We start from the raw sequence: 25413 nt of genomic DNA, 5'->3' as shown, positions 1-25413 counted from the left end.
CTTCCAGCTGCTCCTGTTCCGTCTGAGATGAGATGCTGCACAGCACTTTCACCTGTGAGGGCATCCTGCATCTTCAGACTCTTTCAGATCAATGCTACATCACTACAGATACATGAGGAACACAACCCTCTTCGCTGTTATAACTAATGATAACAGGCCATCCTTACTATGCAAATAACTTTCACGAGCTCTCTGACCAGTGAGGCTTGAAGCAGAGCCTGAGTGACCATCAGGAAGCAGCACAGACTGACCTCGTCACCTTAAGTAGACCTGTGTCTGAATGACATCACAGGAACAAGGATGGCTCTTTGGTTGGTGATCTAATGCTTGGTGGCACATGTGTCTGTAATGGGACACAGTGAGCAGCTACCCAGCTGGCCTCTCTGGTCCTCACCATAGCCATATGAGAGCACCGAGCCAAAGCGTCTGCTTCCTGTGTGTGCATAAGATGCATCCATTTACATGAGATGCCTGTATTTCCTGTAAATGCACATATGAGAGGTGTCCGTTTTCTGTGAACATGCACAGCTATTTCCTGTGAGCATGCACAGCTATTTCCTGTGAGCATGCACAGCTATTTCCTGTGAGCATGCACAGCTGGTTCCTGACTTCGCGGTGCATCTTTTTAGTTAGCTGTCTGCTTGCTCATGGATATGAATTTGGAGCAGGCGCTGTGCAGATTCGGTGATCCTCACGTTCTATGCCTGCATCTGTTTAGTAATATTCCCACTGTCACGTGATCCTCACGCCAGCGGTGTTACTGCACGCAGCGGCCGCCCGTAACGCTCGCAAATGAGAAGCGCGTTTCAGCGGAAGCTGCCGCTGCGCTGCAGACGCAGTTCCGCTCTCAGCCGCTGCGGGGCGCCTTTGCTCACCCGGCGTCGCAGCAGAAACATCCCTACGCAGACCATGCGAAATTAATCCGCAACAAGTAGCGATATGTATGAACAGCAGAACAAAACAATGGTCTCCTCAGTAAGGTTCACTTCACGACTGTTGAAAATGCTGAATGGTGAGTTCGGTCGCTCGCAGCTTTGCGCGCTGGTCATGCACGCGCTGCGTTTAGAATGTTTTTGCAATTTACGGAGGAAAATGAAAGAGTAAAGATCAACTGCAGAATAAAACATTTAATTCTGTGGCTGTGAGCGATCTGGCCCATAAGAGACGTTTGCATTCCCTGGAAGTCCAATGTTTTGTGAATTCGCAGATACACACACTTGGCCTCAGCATACAGGCGGGGGGCTATTTAACCTGACAGGTCTGCGGCTGCTGCTACCGGTAACTCCGCTGCTAACTCCCACCGCCACTCCTAACAGTCATCGTTAAAGGCGCGCATGAGTTCACTGATGTATTTTTCTGAATTTCAAATCTCCGTAATTTAAATTCAGCAGGGATTGCGTTGACAGGTTAAATATGGAATATACAGATTAATTAGTATAACGTATAGCAGTTATAATATTTACATTGAAAACAATACCTAGAGCTTCAAATATTTTATTAATATTTAAAGTTCTTTTTTGTATATTTCATAAGAATATTCACACTCATCTTGGAAGGCAAATTGTTTTAGCTTATGCCCCTCATGTTCCTTGCCACGGATAACTCGTCTATTTTAATGCCTCGTGGTTGAGCGAAAATTGATATACACAAATAATAAGGCACTTGACAGAAATGGACGAAAATGCACATAAATAGCCTATGCTTTAAGAACGTTCTTTGGAGGCGTACCGCTTTCTGGAAAATGGACACCTGCTTCCACTCGTGTTAAATAAAACAGGCTCTATATAAGGGTTGTTACACTGACTGAGCGCTGAAATGCGTATTTTCCTGAGAAAGCGTTTTTAATATTCCTTAAAATGCAATCAATAAAGCATTACCTCGGAGATAACATAAAGCACAGAACTCGGAGGCTACACAAGGAAAATAAAGACTGAGTAAAATTAAGCTTTCTCTGTTGCTCTACGTAAGTGCAGTCGGATCATAAATTATTTGCCAAAGAGGGAACAAAAAGCTGAGGATGAGACGCTTTGTGTCTCCTGTGATGGATGGAGGAGCGCGTGGCAGAGCTACCCTGCGCCACCCTGCGCCGCGAGCGGAGTAATGAAATGGTGCTCTTATCTGCAGATCTGCGGGGCATGGGGATCCGTCCTGCTCCTGGAGCGATGCTCTCTGGGGGAAAGACTCTTCCCTCACTCTGCTGCCCCCGCCCCCTCTCTCTCTCTCTCTCTCTCTCTCTCTCTCTCTCTCTCTCTCTCTCTCTTTCTCTCTCTCTCTCTCCCTCTCTCCCTCTCTGATGCTGAATGAGCGGACGCTGAAAGACAGCTGTGGCTTTGGTCGAAGGAGGAGTTCTGTTTTGTGAGTGTAACGCCCATTCAAAATCCAAACCAATAGACAGAGTCCTGCGCAACGCCGACTTCCAACTCTCGTCTACATTGTGTTAGCGGGGCGCCTGGGAGTGCGACCTCTCTCATTTCGTCTATCCAGCCAACACGAAATATCACAGAATTGACACCCGTTTTCCCGTCGCGCTGAAGTGGAGGCAGCTTTGGATCACTCGCCCGCAGATTCAGAAGCTGTAAGTGTGCGCTGTGTCACACGGTGCATGAGGACGGGTCAGATCTCCGCAGGGACTTTCCGCCGTCACCCGGGACAGAGAGACAGCTGAGCGGACATACGACTCCGGCTGCACTCCGGGAAAGCGCCGTCAACACGATAAGTCCATTTCATTCGTCTTATAGGTTTGGTTTTATTAAGTGGCCGTCAGAATTATGAAAAAATTATCAGAGGATAATGACTGCTAGTGTAAACAACGGACATACGAAAACGATCTCGTTTTTATTCTCATCTTGTTTGAATTCGCCCTTCTGAATGGCTTTCTGCGTGCAGAGATTTCCGTTGCATGAAGACTCCTGGAGTTTTACGCGGTTTCGGATCTAAGAGTTTTATTGTTTATTCATCGATCGCAGTTATCGGATTTTTGGGGGATGTATATGGCGTTCCAGCACTCACGTGCAACGGGAAGCAATCAAAAGTGATGCGCGTGGTGTTGTGAATGCATGATCAAACGGGGTTTCGATCGGGAAGCAACACACAGCATTCTCTCCACCAGACGCCAGGCTTCGGCTTTCAGTACTTTCGCACTGTATTCATATGCACTCAAAGCTGCTGAGGAAGGCGTGACTCTTACAAGTGATCACTCGACCGTCGTCCCTACAGAAGTGTCCGGCAGAAAATCACCGAGAACCGGGGAGACGAGTAACAGCTGCGGATCATCACAGTAAACATATGCGATTGTTAAACACAGATAAGATAAACGCGCTACAGATGTGAATGCGAATCAACTGTATCTGAGTTTGTGCTCCGGCAGAGGGACGCTTTGAGCGGGACTTTGGGCATCGGCCTTCGGCAGCGATGCTGCAAGTGGACATGATAATATTTGTCTTTCCGGTCCTGTGGATGTGTGTTTTTAGTCAGGAACCGGCCTCCAAGGTGGTGGCCGACCGCTACGCCGTCTACTGGAACCGCACCAACCCCAGGTAAGTCGTACGTGACCTCGGGGAACCTTTGGGGAACCACGAGTCAACGGCTTCACCAGAGCGGTGCAAAGCCATCTGCATTTCGTTAGTTTTTTTTACGTATTTCACTGGATGGCTAGCTTTTCAGCAAGGAAACAAAGCTGCTAAAATTGGGAATTACTAACAGTGAGTGTTACTGGAGGCTCAGATCCAATGCGTAACGAGTGTGTGTGTGCAGCCTCATTGCCCCGCAGATGTTCATAGTTCTCCGAGTTAATCGGATGACCACAAAGTGCAAGAACAGAGAATCTAGGCATCAAGAATGATCAGATAAATAATTATTAGTAACTCCCTAAATAACACTCTAGCTTCTCTGGGTCTGTTATAGTGACATGTGCAAATGGGATTAAGTGCCTACTGCCTGTAGTACCGCTCTTATGTGGTAATCGTGTGTATCGTATTAGTTGCCCTATAGGCTGTAATTGTACAAATCTGATAGTACTGCGTCCTCAAACAGACCTTGCTCTCAGCTGAGAACTGTCTCATTGTGGAACTGTACACATCCTGTCCCCGTACTGTCGCTGTACCTACTGTATGCACTTTTGTAAGTCGCTTTGGATAAAAGCGTCTGCTAAATAAATAAATGTAAATGTAAATGTAAAATGTAATCACAGGGTAAACCCCAATCTATTTACAAGAGCGTATACACAACCGGCACCAGCGATTAGAAACAAACAAAAACAACTGCGCATCCAAAGCCCGGCGCGGATCCACGGTGACGGCCGAGCGAAGGCGATGCAGACCGGAGAAAACATGAAACCATTTCACACTAAAACTGCAACACTGTGACACTGACCGCGCCTGTCTATTTATTGCAGGAAGGCTGATTCCACCAAAGTTTCTGTTTGACAGCTGAGAGAATTGAGAGAAGTGAATGCATAGGATTATCTATCTCTGTATTTCTCCTTACCATTCATCTATCAAATCGATCTGCTTGCTTCAGGTAGATTTGATAGATGTCACGTAAAAAAAGTCGCTCGAATAACTTCGTTTCTGTTTTGCAAATGCAGCAAGGCTGTACAAAATCTCCTGTCGGGTGTCCAAGCACACGTTCCCTGTTAATTTCAAAGAACTTCAGTAAAATAAGGGAGTCTGTGCAAACCAGATCAGTATACTTTCTCTCGGAAATGCAGTACATGCCACAGAAATCGCAGAAGCGGAGTGTTCAGTTTTTAGAGAAACTGTATTCAACTTATGTCTTAAAACAAATATTTCTAATCGATTCTTTGACGAGTGTAAGTAAATCTCGCGCCTGACTACTCAGAGTTGTTTTACTCCATTCACTTTTTGTATTGTTGGTGGAGAATTTAGAAGCATTTGATTCCGAAGTCAGACAATACTACAACGATGAGAACTCCTACGGAGTTTTAGAACCGATAGATGCTTATTGGAGTTCCCTGGAACAGAAACTCAGTGGACTCCATGGAATAACATAGCTGTCTTGTTGCTCATTTATATGCTGTGTAAGAAATAGAATAAAATTAGTCTAATCACATTTGAACATGTAAGAATGTACCAAAGCAATATTCCTGGTTTTACAGCAGGGTGGTGTGTGTTTCATTCAGTGGAGATTGTTTCAGTCTGTGTGTGTGTGTGTGAGAGAGAGAGAGAGAGATGCGCACTGCTCTTTGGAATAATCGTTCTGGGTCATTCTGAAACAGAGGAATTTCTCAGAGCAGAGACTGACCAGTCGACAGCCAGGAGTGCCGTGCAGGGCCCCACTGAGCTCGGGGTTCAGGACAGAGTTTGGGGTGCAGGGGAGAGGTTGGGGTCCAGGGCAGAGTTTGGGGTGCAGGGGAGAGGTTGGGGTGCGGGGGTTGGGGCTGTGTTCTTGACTGCCACAGAGATACTGTTCTCAGGCTTGTGGTCGGCCAGTGGTTGGAGTGTTTGTGTTGCTTTGCTAAAATGCACCAACACAAAGAGCAGCTCTATCTAATCTGCCACACCGAGAGACACACTCACGCCTGCCGCAGATTACTCTCACTGTCTGACTGGCAGCACAGACAGAAATAACAGCTCTGCCAAAGACATTATTCAGTGATTAAAGCCAGATGTGCTGATATTTCCCTCCGTTAAAAGGAAAATATACTTTTAAAAATGTAAACTGAAATTGGTGGCAAAAGAAATAAATTGAGTGGGAGTGAAAAAGAGCATTAGCTGGTGTTTGACTTCCCTGTAAAGCAGGAGTGCTGACTGAGGAAAGGGAGCCCATGCATGATGTCAGAGCGCTCTGAACAGCGTTGGCTTTGTCTAAACTGTGCTCAGCCATGTGTTTGCACACAGAAAAGGGGGAACGTTACACAACCAAAAAGACAGGTTTACTAACAGGCGAAAACTGAAAGGGAGCTGAAGAACGTCTCTCCTGAGCAATCCCACACTAGCGGGAGAGAAAGAGCCGTGAGAGATGCATCGCATACAGGGAGAATCTGTTTTATCACAAGCAGAATGGGCCTGCCCACAGCTGAACACTGACAAAAGTAATCAAGAAATTATTATTATTATTATTATTGTCATCGTCATCATCATCAGTAAGTACACCACTATACAGTGGTAAAGATACAGTATTTGCATGTATGTAATTCTTGAGTTCTAAATATACAGTTGCATAAAAAAAGAATAAAATTATCCCTTGTTACTGATGTGGAGCAACAATCTATCCTGTTTTTGAAACATATAAATCTAGTTTGCTTATATGTCTTACCTTGAATATGTCAATGTGCTTGGTGCTGTGGTGCTATATGTAAATGTGTTTGCCACGTTTGCCAGTATGCTTAAAGGAAGCATATCTGTTAAAACTGGATTTCAGGCAGTGTTGCAGAAATCTATTTTAGAAAGAAATATCTGGTGTCCTATTCATTTTATACAGTTAGGTAATGCTTCGACTGGTGACACTAGTGTATTTATGTGAGTTTCTGCATGTGTATGTGTGTCATTTTGCATGTGTTGGTTATGTGTGTGTATTCATGTATGTGTTGGGGAGTGAATGTTTATGCATGTGTTGGCATGGTGGTGGTGTGCTTTGTATATGTATGTGGTAGGAGTGTGTGTGTGTGCAGTTGTATGTGAATGGTGTGTTGTGTTGTGGAGGTGTATACTGGCTGTGTATATTTATGTGTGGGGTGTGTGTAGTGGTGTGTGTGTGTGTATGTGGGGTGTGTGCATGTAGTGTGTGTGTGGGGTGTGTGTGTGTGTGGGGGGGGGGGGTGTGTGTGTGTGTGGGGTGTGTGCGTGTGTGTGTGGGGTGAGTGTGTGTGTGTGTGTGGTGTGAGTGTGTGTGTGGGGTGAGTGTGTGTGTGTGTGTGTAGTGTGAGTGTGTGTGTGTGTGGGGTGTGTGCGTGTGTGTGTGGGGTGAGTATGTGTGTGTGTGTAGTGTGAGTGTGTGTGTGGGGTGTGTGCGTGTGTGTGTGGGGTGTGTGGGGTGTGTGAGTGTGTGTGAGTAGTGTGAGTGTGTGTGGGGTGTGTGCGTGTGTGTGTGTAGTGTGAGTGTGTGTGTGTGAGGTGTCTGCTAATTGCCCCTATTAAACTTTAAAGGGCAGAGGGGCTTCTTCAGCTGGACCTGGAGACCCAGCCTGTAGATGATTAGCAGCATTTAGCCGTAAGAGTTTCACGCATACAGCAGTTTGGGGCTGTGCTTTCAGCAGAAGGGCTATGAGTCAGGGAGATCCTCACAGCTGCATATGTATGAAGAAATATGGATCTTGTCATCACCATTATACCAGGATATTATCTTAGAAATGATTTTAGGAGGAGCTGGAGTTACAGGTTGTACAGGACAGCTGAGTGGGAGAAGTCTGGCCCTCAGCCACAAAATAAAATCTTTAAAATGTCACACAGGCTGTGTATAATCAAAGCAAGATAATTGATTAGAAAGTGTTTTTGATTAAGAAGATCAAAGCTGGGCTCAGACTCTCTGTAAAGTTTAGACTCACTGTGCTGATCTGTGCTGAGACGTGGCCATGGTATCCACCTCAGTCACCTCTGGGTGCGAGTTGTGGCCCATCTTTGTTTTTAATTGTAGATGTTGTGAGCTCTATGCCCAGGTTGTGTCTCTGCTATTCCTGGGGAGGGGTTTTGTCCTCTCTTTGCAGTGATGGTAGGAATGAGACTCATTCTTCCAGCACTGAGTAGTAACAGCTGACACCCCAAAGCCGCCAGGCAGAGCGGGCTGGCGGGCACCGGCGCTCTGTTTAACGTTTGTGTGAGTGGAAGTAAGCTGCACTGATTGTGTTGTTGTGTTTTACGCTGTGTCGTCTCCAGTGAGCTGTAGAGTGGGTGTGCCAGGGGGCCGGGTCTCTGGGAGATAAAGGAGGGGTTCATTATTGGGGCATCGGTGGCTGGCTTTGCCCCAGCAGGGCATTGAGCTCAAAGCTGCATCTGTTGAAATCTCTGGTTTGAAGGAAATTCCACTTCCACGATGCCAAGCGTTGCGTCAATATTAATTTTCAAGAGAAATACAATGAGTGTTCTTTTCTCATGGAAGCTTGTTATTCTGGAAGAGAAATAATATTACAGCCCCTTCTCTTTTATCGGACATGGGAAAGTCATGCAGTATAGCTAGATCTTCCTGTTCGACTGGCAGATCTTAGAATTGGCCCTCATTGTTAGCGTCACAGCCGAAAGACGTCTGGTCTTGAGAGAGTCCAAATCTTTCATCAAAATATACCTCATACTACTCTGAGCATTATCTGATGTGTTGAGGTGGATGTTCTGTAAGTGTGTGTTGGTGTTCTGTGAGTGTGTGCTGGTGTGGGTGTTCTGTGAGTGTTCTGTGTGTGTATGTTGGTGTGGGTGTTCTGTGAGTGTGTGTTGGTGTGGGTGTTCTGTGAGTGTGTGTTGGTGTGAGTGTTCTGGAGAAATGATCGCAGAGAGCAGCTCTTTAAGCCGTAGATTTTCTCTGAAGTCTGTCACTGGGTATCCTCACTCTTTCCAGCGAGAGCTGGTGTGTGCTTCAAAGATGTCTCGCTCAGTGGGATCTCTGGCCTGCTCATGCTAGCAGCGCTGAACCTGGGGGCTTGTTGCAGTCTGAGGTTATGAAGCGTTTGCACAGGTAGCAGCAGCTGGTGCTGCTGGAGGAGCTCGTAGCAGCGGGCAGTGAGAGTGGCTGCGTCAGGGGTGTGTGGTGTGTCAGGCGTGTGTGGCGCGTCAAGGGTGTGTGGCGTGTCAGGGGTGTGTGGCTGTGTCAGGCGTGTGTGGCGTGTCAGGGGTGTGGGTCTGTGTCAGGCGTGTGGGTCTGTGTCAGGGGTGTGTGGTGCGTCAGGGGTGTGGGTCTGTGTCAGGCGTGTGTGGTGCGTCAGGGGTGTGGGTCTGTGTCAGGCGTGTGTGGTGCGTCAGGCGTGTGTGGTGCGTCAGGCGGTGTAGCGTAATCTCCGCCTCCTTCCTCCTCCACGCTCTGCTGGTCGCGCACATGAGCGTGTGTTTCCCTCCATTTGCTTTGGAGAGGCAGGGTCTCTCTAATGTTTAACTTCCGCTGAGAGTAAAGCCCTGCGGAGACTGAGTCCCCAGCAGGACCCCTTCTCTCTGCCTCGCGCCCGTTTCCATCCGAGTGCCCAATTCCTGCCAGCGCAGGGGCACGGGGCCGCGATTGGTTGGGTGGTAGGGTCTGTGGGTCTGTGGTGTCAGTCGGGCTGTGGTGTCAGTCGGGCTGTGGTGTCAGTCGGGCTGTGGGGGAGGGGTGGGCTGGTATGTTCCGCAGAACCGCTCAGTGGTGCCAGTTTCAGTCCTCTTGCATACTTGGCAAAGCTGTCAGTCACAGAGGCCACTCTACAGGTGATTTATTTTCTCCATTTCTGAGAGGTATCAAATGCTTCCCATAATCCCTGCTCACCACCCCTCATTTACACTCATGACAAGTTTTCAGCCCCCCCCCCTCCCCACGGCTCTTTCATGCAGCTGCAATGAGACTTGTGGTGTTTGTTTCTGGGGCTTGTTTGGGGTGCTCACCCCTCTGTTCTGCCGGGGTGAAAGGCCGCGTCCCTGCTGGTCCCCTGCTGTGCCGCTCCGCTCCACACCACAGCCTCCTCCAAACACCTCTGACACCCCCCCCGCCCCCCGAAAGGGGGGCATTGTTCCTGTGCTCCCAGCACTCATGGAAGCATGAGGAGAGAGAGGGGGGGGGGGAGAGAGAGAGAGAGAGGGGGGGGGGGGGGCACTGAACTGAGTGGGAGCTCTGAATACAGCAGGGACAGGGAGCAGACCCACCCCCCCAAAAGTAGAACTTTTTCCCAACAGCTTGGGCCGCAGTGAGACTGGCAACGGTGCATCCAGCATGGTCCAGCGTGGTTCTGAGAGAGAGGAGAGGCTTGTGCTTACGAGTCTTCAGTCCATCACCGTGGAGACAGAGCGAGGATGAGGTTCAAAGAGAGAGGAGGAGCTTCAGGAAGTGACACTGAGAAACAGCCCCTTTTATCACATCCACTCTGATTCTGACTGTCACTACAAAACATAAATAAATACATAAATAAAACCCATTTTATTTAACTGCCAAATAATCAACTGCACAGATACAAACTTTTAATGTGAAGTTATTTTATTAATTTGTGCTGCTTAGTCATCATTAGAATGGTTTGAATGTGAAATGCAGAGCTTAATCTGGTGGGTCTTTTTAACCGCAATCGTCACTAAAGGCATTAGCCTCCAGCCGCTAAAGGGCTCTGAAAGCCGTCAGTTCTTTGTGCTACAACACAAAACCCTTCCTGTGGAAGCCCTCTCCCTCTCACGCTTCCTTTCATATTCATCACCTTACAGTCTAATCAGATGAATAAGCCTGAGAGGAGGGATGCAGAGGGATCAGCCCTGGCTGAGTGCAGGTGATGGGCCCTTCCTCTGGGCAGGAGGAGGGGAGGGGCAGAATGTGGCAGCTCGCTTTCCGGCAGCGTCTGCAGTGTGGTGAGGTGTCCGGGAGCGGACGGACCTCCCGGATCAGCGCAGGCTGTGTGGTGCAGGGACCCCGCCAGTCACGGCTGGTGCTGTTCATCTTTTTTGGCCCCAGGTTTTTCAAAATTATGAAAGAAAAATGTATAGAGATGTAAAGAAATAAATGTAGAGAATAGTATTCATTCTAAAATATAAATAAATTAGCTAGCTTATTCATGGTGGAATTAACACTCAATAAAACACTTCTAATATGTTTTAAAGGCGTGCAGCTGTGCTGTTTTAGGTCCTTTTTTGCTGAATGAAAATGTTGCAGGGTGACTCCCCGCGCTGTGCTGGATTGCAGTAATGAGCAGAGCACATATTACACACACAGCCTGCTCCTGCCCTCTCTGCAGTGATCAGCTCCCACACAGAGCACATTCACTCTCTCCCAGCACTGTGTAAACATTTATTCATTTTATTTAACGTACCAATTATGTATTAAGAATAACATTATTTGTCAACACACTGATATTGATAGGAAAATGTAAAAAGAAAGATCAGAAAATCTTGAATGTATATGTAGCTACGTTACCAGTCAAAAGTTTGGACACACTTACGTTATTTTTACTATTTGCCACATTTTAGAATAATAGTAAAGACATCAAAACTATGACATAACACAAATGGAATTAAGACAAATCAAAACTATCTTATATTTCAGATTCTTCAAAGTAGCAATTTTTTTAAATTGCATTTTAAAATTACATAAGCGTCAAGTTCACTGTTTATATCTGAATATGAAACAAATTTCAAGCCTTTAGAGCAAAATGTCCTTGAATGCATGTTTCCCTTTTTTCCCGTTATCTTACCTGGCGTGTGCAGACAGTTGACTGGTACTGTAGTCTTGCAGATATTGTGATTGAGCTTTCCAGTACTTACCTCAACGCACTACTACAAGCCTACGTTTCCACCCGGCCACTACGCTTTGCTACTTAACGGTGTTTGGTGGTCCCATCACACTGCTGCACAAAGTCACTACCCAGAACTCCGCTCCCCCCAGAAATATTTATTGGATTAATGTACTTGCGTTTCTAGCAGTTAGCAGGTACCTTGTCTGGTTAACGATTGAAACTTGGTCATGCAGCAGTTCTAAAACTGTGACTCCTAATATGGCTTTTGCTGGTTTGACACTCTGCCTCACTTTTAAGTTGCTTTGGATAAAAGCATCCCCCAAATGAATAAATGTAAATGTACTTCAGCCAGAGATCAGTTTTTTTCAGGAAATGTATACATACGAAAATATTCATTAATTCACTAAAAGGATTTTCATTTACTGTTCATTTACTGTGTTCATTTACTTACTCTGTTCTCATAATAGTTTTCATGATATTTATGATTTATACCCAACTGCTCTGTGTTACTCTTTCATAAAGAACACACCCTCCTCTCTGCTCTGTGTGTTTACTCAGTTTGATTGAATTTGATAATCCTGTGGGTTTTTGTATGACTTTAGTGACAGCATTTTAAACCAACTGTAAACCAACTGTAAACTAAAGTGTAGCGTGGTATTCTTCCAATTCATTGTAGGAAGTTGTAAATGATTAGTGTTTAATTAACAGCATTAATGAAACAATGAAATGATGCAACAGAGAGCATGCTGAGTTTTAACAAATACAGAGCAATGGTACTGAGGATGGAGAGGACGGGGAGGACGGAGAGGACGGAGAGGACAGGCCATTGCGGGGGTGTACGGCTGCTGTTTGCCTGCGGAAAGTGCAGTTGTTTTTCTCTTTTCTGTACGAACTTTGTTTTATTCACAGAGCTCATGTCGGGTTAGATTATTAGTCTGTGACGAGAGGCCTGAAGTGTTTCCTTGCATTTGATTGGAGCTCGCTTTGCGCTGTGGGGCCAATGAAATATTGAAAGCTGTTTGCGATCTCACGGTGGAGCGGGGTTAGCCAGCCTTCGCACGCGATGCTGAGAAAAAGAGGTCAGGACGGCCGTAATGGGATTGGCCAAGGTGGCGTTTAGGGTCTCCATGGCGTAATCCTGCCCCTCCTCCCTTTCTTTGAGAATGTTTCGATACCCAAACAGAGGTCTGTCAGAATCATTTATCTTTGAGTGTTGGAGTTTTAACTTCTATTGAAGTCTTAAGATTTGTCTGGTTTTTGTGTGCGGTTGTCCTCGTTCTGTCTCTTTCTGGCATTGATTCTCAGACGCCATGTTCCAACCAGACTCCATTTTGAATTATCGAAAAGGTGGCTCACTGTCAGCAGCACTGTTGCACTCAGTTTAAATCTTGTGCACAATTTTTAAAAATCTCTGAAAAATTGGGTAAATGACAGTAATGTACTGTAAGTTCACATCTGCTAAATGACAGTAATGTAAGTTCACCTGTAGCACTTGCTGGCATGCGGTACACAGTGCACTTGAGGCTGATGTTTACTAAAGAAAAAAAAACTGAGAGCCGATGTGAAGCAGTGAGCGCCCGAAGGCTCCTCCCTGGAGTCTCCATCTTTAGACGCAGTGGTTGGATGCAGGAGCCGTTCTGTGATTGTCCCGCTGCAGACAGGCCATCAGAGCTGTCCGCTGCCGCGGGGATCGCTGGCTGAAAGGAGCACGGCACACAGGTGCCTGCATTATTCAGCCTGATAATCGGCCTTTATGTCCCCCGGCCGGCCCCGCTGTTATTCTAGTGCATAATTGATGGTGCTCAGAAGTGGAAAAGTTAGAAAAGCAGAAGTAATGTGATGCGAAAGAGCAACGAGGCGGAGATTGCGTGCGGAGAGCCGGGCGGCAGGGCGGCCAGCTCAGCCAATCAGCAACTCCGCAGCCCACCAGCATAACCTGTAGAGAGACAGATTCAGTCTTCATATTTTCAATAGGTGTTTTTATTTCCACTTGGTTTTCAAAAACTGAAATCCATAGAATTCAGCTTTGATTAAATAAATACAAAACACTTTTTTGCTGTTACACTGAGGATATCATTGACAGAAGAGCTGGAAATCACTTGCTTCATTTATTTCATGTTTTTCTTTGATCAAATTTTCATATTAAATTGATTTGACCTCTGGATAATTTGTAATACCCTATATGTACAGTTTGACGATAAATGTGCATAAAAATACATCCTGTTAGCTGTAGCCAAGTAAAAAAAAAAAAATCAGAACAATTCCATTACGTTAATGTTCCATGTACAATGGTGGCCCTTCAAGGAGTTTTTATTAGCATGGTAGGGAAGGGGAGTGCTTGGCTCACTGGTTTCTGTGGATGCGTTTGGGGTCCTCTTCTCTCCCATTGTTATGCTACGCACTCATAAACAGCAGCTCTGCCTGTATGCTGGCCCTGGCAGAGTCTCTGGTCTGAGGCGTAAAGTTGGCCTTCCCGGCCTGACAAAACCATGCTAATCACCCAGCACTTCTGCTTTGTCCCAGAACAATGCCCCCTCAACACTGAACCCCTCTGAGTGTCAGGTTTCAAAAGCCACAGAGAGACGCTCTTACTGAAAGCAGCCCGAGGACCAGGATACGAGCGGATTTAAGAGATTATGGTGAGCGTGGCATTCTCTTGGCCTGATAATGCGGTGAGAGCGGCAGGGGAGGGCACTGACAGGGTGTGAAAGTGTAGGCATTTAAAAGAGGTGCGTTTTACCTGTTCGCTCGTGCTTTCACTGGTATTCCGTCTGCACGCCGATCTCCACGCGGATATTTGTATGTGGTTTTACTGCTTCAATCACATGGAAAAAAACTAAGAGGACATATATACATAAAAGTATTATTATTATTATGATTACATATTTTAAACATTTGTGCTTATTATTCCTTAATGAAGTAATGTTTCAGTACCAATATGTATATGATCACAATAATGACTTTTAAAGCTGATTTCAGCAGCAAATAATAATTATTGTAACATATTCTCAAATGCTGTAAAGAAAATTGAATTGTGCTAAACATAGTTTCCCATATGTTTTTAAGCTAGTTTTTATTTTTAATAGTTAATAAAAAATAAAATAAAAAATAAATAAAAAATACAATGGGAGTAATTTCACTGTCACATGTATTTCTTAGCTCCTGAAAATATTAAAATAATAACTGATCCATGCTTCCGGTGCAGGGTCTAATATCTGTGTATTGTTTTTATAAAAATATATCATTGTTTGTGCCGGTTATTGTACATTGTTAGTGTGGATTGAGCTGGACTGACCTTCACATATGTATTTGAAAGAAAAAACTAAAATATACAATTGTTACAATGTCTTTCTTATTTATTTATTTATTTATTTTTTAAGAAAAAAAAAAGTCTTTAGAAGATGTCTTATTAGTTAAGAAATGTGAAAGTGCAAAATTAAGAAACTAACATAATTTTGTTCTTATGTAATATGTATTTCATTGAAGTCCTGTATATAATAACATTCATTGGAATTTCTTCCATAAATTATTATTTTAGATGGTATTTTAATTTGTTATTATTTTAGATGGTGTCAGCATATCCTTCAGAACTCTCTCATGGTCTGTGCGTGACGGTGGTCTCATCGCTGGTATGGATTCTGTCCTGGGTCGCATAGTCTACGGTACCACAGCTTGTGTTTATGTGAGCACATTAATTGTGATTTAAAAAAAAATGTTGCATTATTATTACAATCTTAGAATAATTTTGTTTGCAATTTTTTTGTCATTTAAAAAGTTATATATTACACCTTTTTAATGTAATTTAATAATGGAATTAAATAAAATATATTATGATTAAATTATCATTTTAGACATTAAATAATTCTATATATGATATTATATATTATATTTATATATTTCATAGTATAAATAAAATTCTAAAAATACATTTGAAATTAAACTCAATAATTTAATTAAAATGTAATGTATTAACATTAACATATATAGTTATTGTAACTAATTACAACAATTATTCAGTTTTATATATATAAGAAATAAGGATAAAAAAGATTAGAAGATTTTAATGTATTTTATCTTTATTTCATTTAATGTATGATTTATTTTGTCAGTAATCGCATGCTAAGCAGAAACATCCTGTGAAACACACACTGTGCCAGATGCTGGAAAGAGCATTTCACTCTCGACGTCTGTAATTAGGCTTCAGCCCAAATTAGACTCAGCCACTATAGAGGCTATGGAGTGAGTGTGTGCATGTGTGAGTGAATGTAAGTGTGTGTGCGCGCGTGTGTGTGCGTGTGAGTGAGTGTATGTGTGTGTGTGTGCGTGTGAGTGAGTGTAAGTGTGTGTGTGAGTGTAAGTGTGTGTGAGTGAGTGTATGTGTGTGTGTGTGCGTGCGTGTGAGTGAGTGTATGTGTGTGTGTGCGCGTGTGAGTGAGTGTAAGTGTGTGTGTGAGTGTAAGCGTGTGTGAGTGAGTGTATGTGTGTGTGTGCGTGTGAGTGTAAGAGTGTGAGTGTAAGTCTGTGAGTGTGCGTGTGAGTGAGTGTAAGTGTGTGCGCGCGTGTGAGTGAGTGTGTGCGTGTGAGTGTAAGAGTGTGTGAGTGAGTGTAAGTGTGTGTGTGGGTGTAAGAGTGTGTGAGTGAGTGTAAGAGTGTGTGAGTGTAAGTGTGTGTGCGCGTGATTGAGTGTGTGTGCGTGTGCACGTGTGTGTGTAGCTGTAGAGTATGGCCTTTAAGGAGGCCCGCAGATGTGGCCTGTGCTCCCTTGCTGTGCTTCGAGGTTCAGCAGTTAAGACTGTGCAGTGTGTAAACGTCGCATGGAGCTGAGGGTGAATCTGCCGGGTGTGAACTGTGTTTCGGTTCATGTACGAAGGGTTTGCAGTTAATTAAATAATATCAATTAATTAAAACAGTGGTTAATAGTATAACAATAATAAATAGCAATACAATAAAAGAGTAATATGAAAAAAATCCACAAATGTTTTGTTCTCCCAGATTCATGAAATTCAATTATGGACACAATTAAAGATGTGTATGTATTTATGTATAATATGTGTTATTCCACAGAATTTTTGTACTTTTCATGGTGTGGCACCAAGACCAAGCTAATGATTCTGATTAAATCTTCTTCCTGCTTTAGCTCGTTAGTTTGTTTGCAGGAGGTGTGCAAGCACCGGTGTCTGGCGGCGTTTCGCGGCCGGCAGCTTCTCACAGCCGCGCTGAATGTGCTGTTGTGTTGCTGTTGTCCAGCTGTGCGCCTGTGTGTGAGGTCATCTCTGTCCAAAACAAACTCACGTCTCAGTTCTGACACCTGATTCATTAGTTATTTTTCTTTCTTTCTTAGCAAAGGTTTTCATTTATAATTAAAAAATGAAAATGAATATATTTTAATGTAAAATAAAGCAACTTAAAATTTTAATTTAAAATATATTTTCATTTAAATTTATGCATATTTGCATATGCTTGAAAAAGTAAAATATAATTTTTGTGGAGAAATTTGGCCACTAGTTTCTGCTGAAAATTATAAATCTGTAAGTAGAAGAGGGTTAGGGTTAGAATAGGTGGCCGTTATAACCTCCTCAAAACATGAGTTTTACACTTGAAAATATTGTGCTGGAAATGAGATTTCACTGTGAATTTGTTCATTGTAGTTCAAAAGAAATACCTTCAATAAGTAAGTCTTTTAAAAGTGATATGAAATGAGTCTCGTTAAATTAGTGCTTGAAAATGAAGACGTGGCATTGCAGGGGTTAAAGCCAACTGCGGTCGACTCCAGGCTTTCCGTGACAGAGTCACTGTCTGTCACTGCCCTTCTTACGGTTGGGTGGATCTGCCAAATGATTTGAGACATAAAAAGACACAGATAAGTGGCAGAGTCATGTGACCGGCCTTCGCTGGGTCACATGGGTGCGGTGCTCCTGTCCGCGGTTTGGAGGAGAGGCCAGAGGAAACCGTCATGCTGCTCAGACTGTCCCTCATCCTTCAGAATCATGGAGGGAGGAAGCTCTCTTTCCAAAAGCGTTTTGCAAACCAATAAAAAAAAACAATAATTTCAAAGGCTATGGCCTTTTTGCTTTTCATTGGTTAAAATGACTTAATTTTAACTTAATTTTAAATTATTGAGTGGCCTACATGTTTTATGCTTATTTGTGTCCTCGTGGTAAGCTGGATTGGTTTAATGGGAAGCCGTGTTTATGTTGAAATGTCAGGCCATGAGGATGGGTTTTTTTGGTGTTTCGGTGCAGCGCTCGGCGTCCCACCCCCTCGTCCTCACTCCGCCCCTCTCCGCTGTAATTTGGAGGCCGTGTCATTTCAACGTTGATAACACTGATGACAGGCGGGTGGGAACAGGACCCCGCAGGAACAAAGGAAAACTATCTGCTGATCTGAGCATTAGGCAAAGTAAATGGGGCGGGGGAGCAGGAGTAGGCTGGGACAACCAATGAGGGACAAGCTGGAGACTGGGACAACCAATGGGAAATCATTGGCATTAAAGAACAGAAGTCATTTCCATTTCTTCTCTCTTACCATTGTCTGCCTGAAGTAGCAAGGAATTTATACTGTGAGATACTGATGATATGCTGATATACTGAGATATACTCTGTGAGTCATAATTATGTTATTACATTATATAAATGACAATGACAGTAAATACAGTGTAATACGGTGAGAGTGAACCATGCAATGCTGTTTCATTTCCGTGTGATTTTGGATTTTAGGGACAATGAAAGAATTGACAAGCGTTGTACTTGTGTAGAGATTTTAAATCTTAAACAATTTACACTGGTGAGTTTTAATTGGATGCACTTACATGTATCTATATTCACATAAATCAAATTATAAAATACATTTAAAAAAAAGACAGTTTAACAAAACGTCATTTTGGGGGATAGGATGGCTGTATGTGTGGCTCTTTGGTTTAAAGGTTGCACCGGTATGTTATCGGACTGTTTTCTATTGGACTGTTTTGTTGTGTAAAATATGTAGTGACTAAAACGTGTCTTCAGCTTTCACATTTTAGATTCTGCTGATAATCTGTGATTGGAGGCTGTTTAATGTAGCCTGACAGGGAGGATGTCTGCAGCGACGCCAAGGCATTTCAGAGCTGTGGGTTTTCCCAGGCCTCACTCCATTTCTCCTCTGAATCCACTGATTCAGAATCAGATGTCAATGAAGACTGCAGCTGGATTAGACAGCTGTGACTGTAGATGTGTCTCTGTGCATGCTTGCTGCGTGGGAGTGTGGGTTTGGCTGTCTGTCGTTGTTGAAACTCTCTCTTTTTTGGTTTTGCGCATGCAGGACGGGTGGTAGCTGGACCTCACTCTTACCTGTGCACCTGTAGTGCATGCAGGGTGGGGATTAACGGGGTTAATCTCTTCCTGACAGCCTCAGAAACAGATCAGGGTGCTTCCCAGGTGCTACCGCTCTCATCCTCAGAGGAAGAGAGACGGGAATCTGGCCCCTGAAAGGCTGACAGAGGTGTGGGGTTAGGCTTAGGGTTAGGGTGAGGGAGGTGTGGGGTTAAATATGATGGTGTAATGCACTTGGAAGCAGTCCTGAATCATTAGTTTAGTCCTGTCACAGGGTTTTTTACCCCACTCCAGCTGTGCTGTGACTGTGCTTGTGTGCCACACAGTGCCCACAGGCTGTCCTTCCCATAACCCTGAGAATCAGCCCTGTCCGCACCGGGACATGAGGTCAGACTCTGCATCCTGGGCTTTCATCACACTGATCCTGTGAGCGTGAGATGCCCACAGTGGGGTTCTCTGTGCTGGCAGTGTGGGGTGTGGAGCAGGTGCTACACAGCCTGTACTGTACGAGTGCAGTGATGGAATCATCTGTGTGAGAGAGGGTCCACAGGGCGTGGCATGGCTAGGTGTGGCACGGTTGGACGTGGCAAGGCTGAGTGTGGCACAGGTGGGTGTGGCACCGCTGGGTGTGGCATGACTGGGCGTGGTATGGCTGGGTGTGGCACAGGTGGGCGTGGTATGGCTGGGTGTGGCATGACTGGGCGTGGCACAGGTGGGTGGGGTACGGCATGGCATGGCTCGGTGTGGCACCGCTGGGCGTGGCTGCAGTCTTGCCTTGGTGAGAATCCTAAGAGCGGAGCACACTGAAGGATGTGAGAGTGGTATAAGAAGCCTGCTGTGTGTCAGAGGGAAGAGGCAAGAGTGTTCTTCTGCAGGTACAGTTTGCATCATAGTGGATCATACCCGCCATCACTTCCCTGCAACACGATGGAGCAGCATGGCGTGACTGAGCGGTCCTGTCTGTCGGCTCTGTCTGCACAGTAATGGAGATGGGAGAGAGCAGGTTATGGATGTACGCAGGCGTGAGTTTTGGATCCCTCATAAATCAAAGCCATTAAATGCTACTTGGGCTCATTTTTCATGAGAAATGCAGACTGTCAAAGCCCATGCAAATCAGATTTATCAGGCGATCTGGTGCTGTGACGCCAGCTCCACAGTACTGCTGATGCGTCTGACACAGGTACTGCAGTTTTCAGCACCATCTGTCTGATGAACGCGTTCATTTTAATCTGATTTAGGTACAGCTTCATGGCTAGCCTGTGTGTGTGTGTGTGTGTGCGTGTGCGTGCATGCAGTGTTGGCCTTTAGATGATTACATGTTGAGATATCTTTGGTATTTATTTTAGTAAGTGAAACAATGCAGTCATCTGCAGAAAAATCCACATGTGTGTGTGTCAGGAGGGGGGGATGTATGCTGAGTGTGTGTGTATGTGTGTGTCAGGAGGGGGGGGGGTGTATGCTGAGTGTGTGTGTGTGTGTGTCAGGAGGGGGGGGGGGTGTATGCTGAGTGTGTGTGTGTGTGTGTGTTTGGGGGAGGGGAGTGTATGCTGTGTGTGTGTGTGTGTGTGCGCGCGTACGCGTGTGTTGGGGGGAGGGGGGTGTACGCTGTGTGTGTGTATGTGCTGTCCGTGTGTGACCACGGGGGTAGCTGGGAAGCTGGCACAGGGTCATATCCCTTGTGTAAAGTGTCACGCTGTTTTTCACACCAGCAGTGCAGTGCTTTAACACCCATTCCGGTGGGCCGTCCCCTGTCTGAAAGAGCAGCGCAATCAGGAATAAAGAAGTGGCCTGTCTGTTAGTGGGACTGACTGCAATAATTCACCCACTTTGCCATGTAAATAATAAACAATAATAAACATAATGAAAGGGAAGCTCAACATTAACTCTGACGTGGCAGGGAGACCGGGACGTGTTTGTGGGCTTGTTTGTGGGGTTGTGCGGTTGGCGTGCGGTTGCCGTGACGCTGCAGTCTGGCCTGTGTTCTGAGGCTTTTGTCTCCTTGAGGCAGCCTTTGATGGGGGGTCGGGTGGGAGAGACCCGGGTTTTGTTCAGCCTGTTAGTGGACAGCGAGAACTCTCCGGAGAACTAAACCACCACCAAATTCACTTGGAGAACCGTGACCACTGGCTGGCTAACACTGCTCTTCTGCAGAGCAAGCTCTGTCTTTCTACTTCTCCTTCTTCTTTCTCCCTCTTTCTTTCTCTCTCTCTTTCTCTCTCCCCTTCTCTCTTTCTCTCTCCCCCTCTCTCTCTCTTTCGCTTTCTCTCTCTCAGGGCAGAGAGAGCAGCAGTGTGATGTTTTTCCATTAATATTGTTCTCACAAAGACGAGCAGCACCAATGTGGGATCAGTGCTCAGTGTGGGATCAGTGCGGGATCAGTGCTCAGTGCGAGATTAGTGCAGGCTCAGTGTGGGCCCTCGGATGGCCTGCACCCTCCTGCCTCTGACACTCGGACGCCTCCTCTATCCCTGCGCTGGCGGCTCTGTCAGAGTCGCAAACAGAGGCCTTATGAAGGGGAGGCCAGCCGGGCCTTCTGATTGGCTTAAAGAGCAGATGCTGATGCCATTAGCCAATGAGAACGAGGAAGAATTTGATGGAGGTGGTTTTTAACCGGACTCAGATTCTCACTGAGCTCGCTGTGTCACGCGCCCCTCAGGTTCCGACCCAGCCCAGTGAGGAGTGCAGCCTGTGTGTGAGTGTGTGAGCTCACAGCCAGTCAGATGCGTAAATACGCTCAGCTCTTTTAATGAGATAGGATTGATCAGCATTGACTGCAGCCCCACAGTGCTAATCAGCCGGAGCCCATGACTGAAAAATCTGCCTTAATCCGTGTGTTTGCCCGTGTCAAACGGCTGTTTGATGTCTGTGAAAGAGGGCGGGAGAGATAAACTCCTGCCGTGTTCACAGCTTAGAGCTGCGTTTAGCTCCGTTTCCCATGATCCTCTGTCCAGCATTTCGCTCTATTGGGCGGACGTTGCTGTGAAGCTCCAGGGGTCTTGCAGGGAGTAAGGACCCCTCTTTCGGTGGAGTGGGATATTTTACAGCCTGAGGAGTTTATCACAGAGCTGGGGCTCCTCAGGAAGCCAGATATGATTTCTGAAGTGAGAACATGTCTGAGTTCATATGCTGATAAGGAGATGAGGTATATGATAATATTCTTGGGTATTTATGAAAGGTAGTTATGATTTCATTTTTATTATACACTGCATTATTACACTCTCACTGCATTATTACACTCTGCATTATTACACACGGCATTATTACACACTGCATTATTACACTCTCTGCATTATTACACACTGCATTATTACACACTGCATTATTACACTCTCACTGCATTATTACATACTGTCTGCATTGTGCTACCGTCAGAGAGGACAGATGGAAACTCAGATGGGAGCCCTTCTCAGCAGCTTGGCTGGGCATTGAACTCATAACCCTCTGATGTCTGAGGTGCTTGAGTCTGAAGTGAGCGTTGCTGACCGCTGCAGGCGTGAATGGCCATGATGGTCACATGGCTGCTGTTTGCTAACCGAAATGCAGTGCTGGGCGTGGCCTTGCACCATAACGCTCAGAGATCCTGGATCCGACACCTGCTCATGACCTTCTGCGAGCAGTGAAAGGTCGCAGGTCGTAGGTCGCAAACGTTACAGGAGACGAGTGAATGGCTGAGGATGGAGGGGTGAGGAGGAGAGTAATCTCACACTGTTACTGTGTGGGGGGTGGAGGGGTGAGGAGGAGAGTAATCTCACACTGTTACTGTGTGGAGGGTGGAGGGGTGAGGAGGAGAGTAATCTCACACTGTTACTGTGGGGGGTGAGGAGGAGAGTAATCTCACACTGTTACTGTGTGGGGTGAGGAGGAGAGTAATCTCACACTGTTACTGTGTGGGGTGAGGAGGAGAGTAATCTCACGCTGTTACTGTGTGGGGTGAGGAGGAGAGTAATCTCACACTGTTACTGTGTGGGGGGTGGAGGGGTGAGGAGGAGAGTAATCTCACACTGTTACTGTGTGGGGGGTGGAGGGGTGAGGAGGAGAGTAATCTCACACTGTTACTGTGTGGGGGGTGGAGGGGTGAGGAGGAGAGTAATCTCACACTGTTACTGTGTGGGGGGTGGAGGGGTGAGGAGGAGAGTAATCTCACACTGTTACTGTGTGGGGGTGGAGGGGTGAGGAGGAGAGTAATCTCACACTGTTACTGTGTGGGGGGTGGAGGGGTGAGGAGGAGAGTAATCTCACACTGTTACTGTGGGGGGGGGGGTGGAGGGGTGAGGAGGAGAGTAATCTCACACTGTTACTGTGGGGGGTGAGGAGGAGAGTAATCTCACACTGTTACTGTGTGGGGTGAGGAGGAGAGTAATCTCACACTGTTACTATGTGGGGGGGTGGAGGGGTGAGGAGAAGAGTAATCTCACACTGTTACTGTGTGGGGTGAGGAGGAGAGTAATCTCACACTGTTACTGTGTGGGGGTGGAGGGGTGAGGAGGAGAGTAATCTCACGCTGTTACTGTGTGGGGTGAGGAGGAGAGTAATCTCACACTGTTACTGTGTGGGGTGAGGAGGAGAGTAATCTCACACTGTTACTGTGTGGGGTGAGGAGGAGAGTAATCTCACACTGTTACTGTGGGGGGCTGTGGCATCTCCCTGCTGCTGTGTGCCTCTTCATTCTCACCACTTTTTCCAGCCATAAAAGGTTTCTCTTCATGCAGGTCCAGTAATAACACAGTGACTGATCTTCCTTTCGAAAACCAGATATTTCCCATTAACAATAAATAACATAAAATCTCTTTTTCTTCTTTACGAGTCCTGGTGGACTGCCAAACAAATCAAATCCCTCTACAGCTAGTTTTAAATCTGTCACCCTGCACCACACACACATTCACACACACACACACACACACACACGAACAGACCTCTAGATACAGATATACAGAGATATAGATCTGTGGCTCATGACAACAATAATCTGGGCCTGTGCACCTCTCTCTCTCTCCCCATCTCTCTGTCCTTTTCTCACTTTTTCTTTGTTTTTCTGTTACCCTCTCTCTCGCTCCCTGTGTTCCAGGGTTTCCGGCCTTAATTTCTGAACCTGCAGTGGCTGGGTATAGGCCGCCTGTCCTCTGCAGACACTCTCTGTTGGATAGGGAGATGCTGACGGGTTCTGTACTGATCTCAGAACGGTGCGTAGGGCACAGAGCAGGTAGATGCGTGATTCTGCTCTCACCTGTCTCTCAGTGACACCGGATGTGTGTTCTCTGCTGAGCAGCAGTATGAATAGCGCTATCAGGCGTGTAAGAGCTCTCTGCGCAATTCACACTCCTCTCCAGCTCTCAGTGAAAGCCTGATTGTTTTCTGTGTGGTGGCATTTAGAGGCTAATAAGCATGTGTGGCAGGGAGTCATTCACAGCTCTGTCTGCGTTAGGGGTTGTTTGCGTTTGCCTTTGTTCACAGTGTGAGAACGTCTTCTCTCTCCCCAGGTGGGTCATGCCATTAGAGGCTTAGCGGCATTCCTACCTGTGTACACTTCTCTCTCCCTGTTTACCTGTGGGTTTGGGTTTCAAAGCTCTGCACCTCCTCTGTAATGCAGAGTCTTACGGCTCCAGGATCGTGTTACTCTGAGCTGTGCTTACATACACGCCTCCTCTGTCTTTGGGAATAATCTCAGCTCTCAGCCTCAGCAGCACCTGCCACTTTGTTCTCTGATTGTAGGTGTATGGAGTGTAAGAACCTTTCTGGTGTGCTCCCACTCTGCTGCCACCTGGGGCAGAGCTGCGGACCAGGAAGAACACCGGACTTTAGACCTGAGGGTCAGTGTGGAGTAGAAGTTAGAGTGCTGGACCTGCCTCAAATAAATGCCGGGGAAAATTATATTTATTTTTCGTGACTATAAAAGGAAAGAGCAGTGGGTTAAAATGCTTACAGTAATCCTATTTATTGTTTGTGGTTAAAAAACCAAAAAATAATTTTTTTACATTAGGCTAAATGAGGTTGTTTTAGTGAATTCAATTTGCCTTATGTTTGTTCATCTGTTAACGAATTAGATTAAACATAAAAAACAAAACAAGCTGTCTTTCGGATCATGGTAGCCTAAACTCACAGTGATACTGCTATTCTTACAGACTGTGCTTTCCCATCATAGGTTGCAATGACAATGTTTAACTTACTTTATTAGTGATTCCTGTTTGAGTTGCTGCCAAAGAGCGTCCAACTACTAATGGGCTAGATCTGGGATCAGGGGCACAAACTAAATTGTGTCAGACCACAGAGACTCTGCAAATTACAAAACTTATTCTGGACCTGTATTTAGGGCTAACTCTAAATTTTTTTTTTTTTTGGGGGGGGGGGGGGTACTTCCATATAAAATACTCCTGGAACTGCTCTAGTACTGTATGATGACAGTACAGTCATCTGTTACTGTACAGCCCTGTCCTTCTGCAGGGCTCTCTGCCCGCAGCTGATTGGACAGAATCCTCTCTCTGTCTGAGGCCGTGTGGAAGCGACACCGCCTGCTTTCGCTTTGATTTGGAAGGTGTTTCTGATGAAAGCAGGGGTTTGATATCGGCATGGAAACACAAAGGAGCCTGTATCCTCCCCTGCAGCCCGTGATCACTGGGCTGATACTCCCCTCTATCTCACAGCATCTGAGGCAGCTCTGCCAGACACTGTTATTGCAAATCTTTTGGAGTGTTCTCAGTAGATTAAAAGTTCAGTCATAACTTTGAAAACTATTCTTTTTATCATTCAGATATGCGCACGGAGCGCAGG

At 45.7% G+C, this 25413-nt stretch overlaps 1 protein-coding gene across 1 annotated transcript in view; it reads left to right on the top strand.

Annotated features, from left to right (window-relative positions):
• The first annotated feature begins 2330 nt into the window (after nt 1–2330).
• LOC118778067 (ephrin-A5b-like) overlaps nt 2331–25413 on the top strand; it is a 46877-nt gene continuing 23794 nt past the window's right edge. Inside the window, exon 1 of the mRNA XM_036529396.1 lies at nt 2331–3536. Coding sequence (XP_036385289.1) covers nt 3412–3536 — 125 coding nt within the window. The 5' untranslated portion in view covers nt 2331–3411. The remainder of the gene's footprint in view (nt 3537–25413) is intronic.

This window comes from Megalops cyprinoides, chromosome 5 (assembly GCF_013368585.1).
Source record: "Megalops cyprinoides isolate fMegCyp1 chromosome 5, fMegCyp1.pri, whole genome shotgun sequence".
Taxonomy (NCBI): domain Eukaryota; kingdom Metazoa; phylum Chordata; class Actinopteri; order Elopiformes; family Megalopidae; genus Megalops; species Megalops cyprinoides.
The sequence above is the reverse complement of the archived record's forward strand: the minus strand, read 5'-3'. Positions and strand labels throughout refer to the sequence as shown.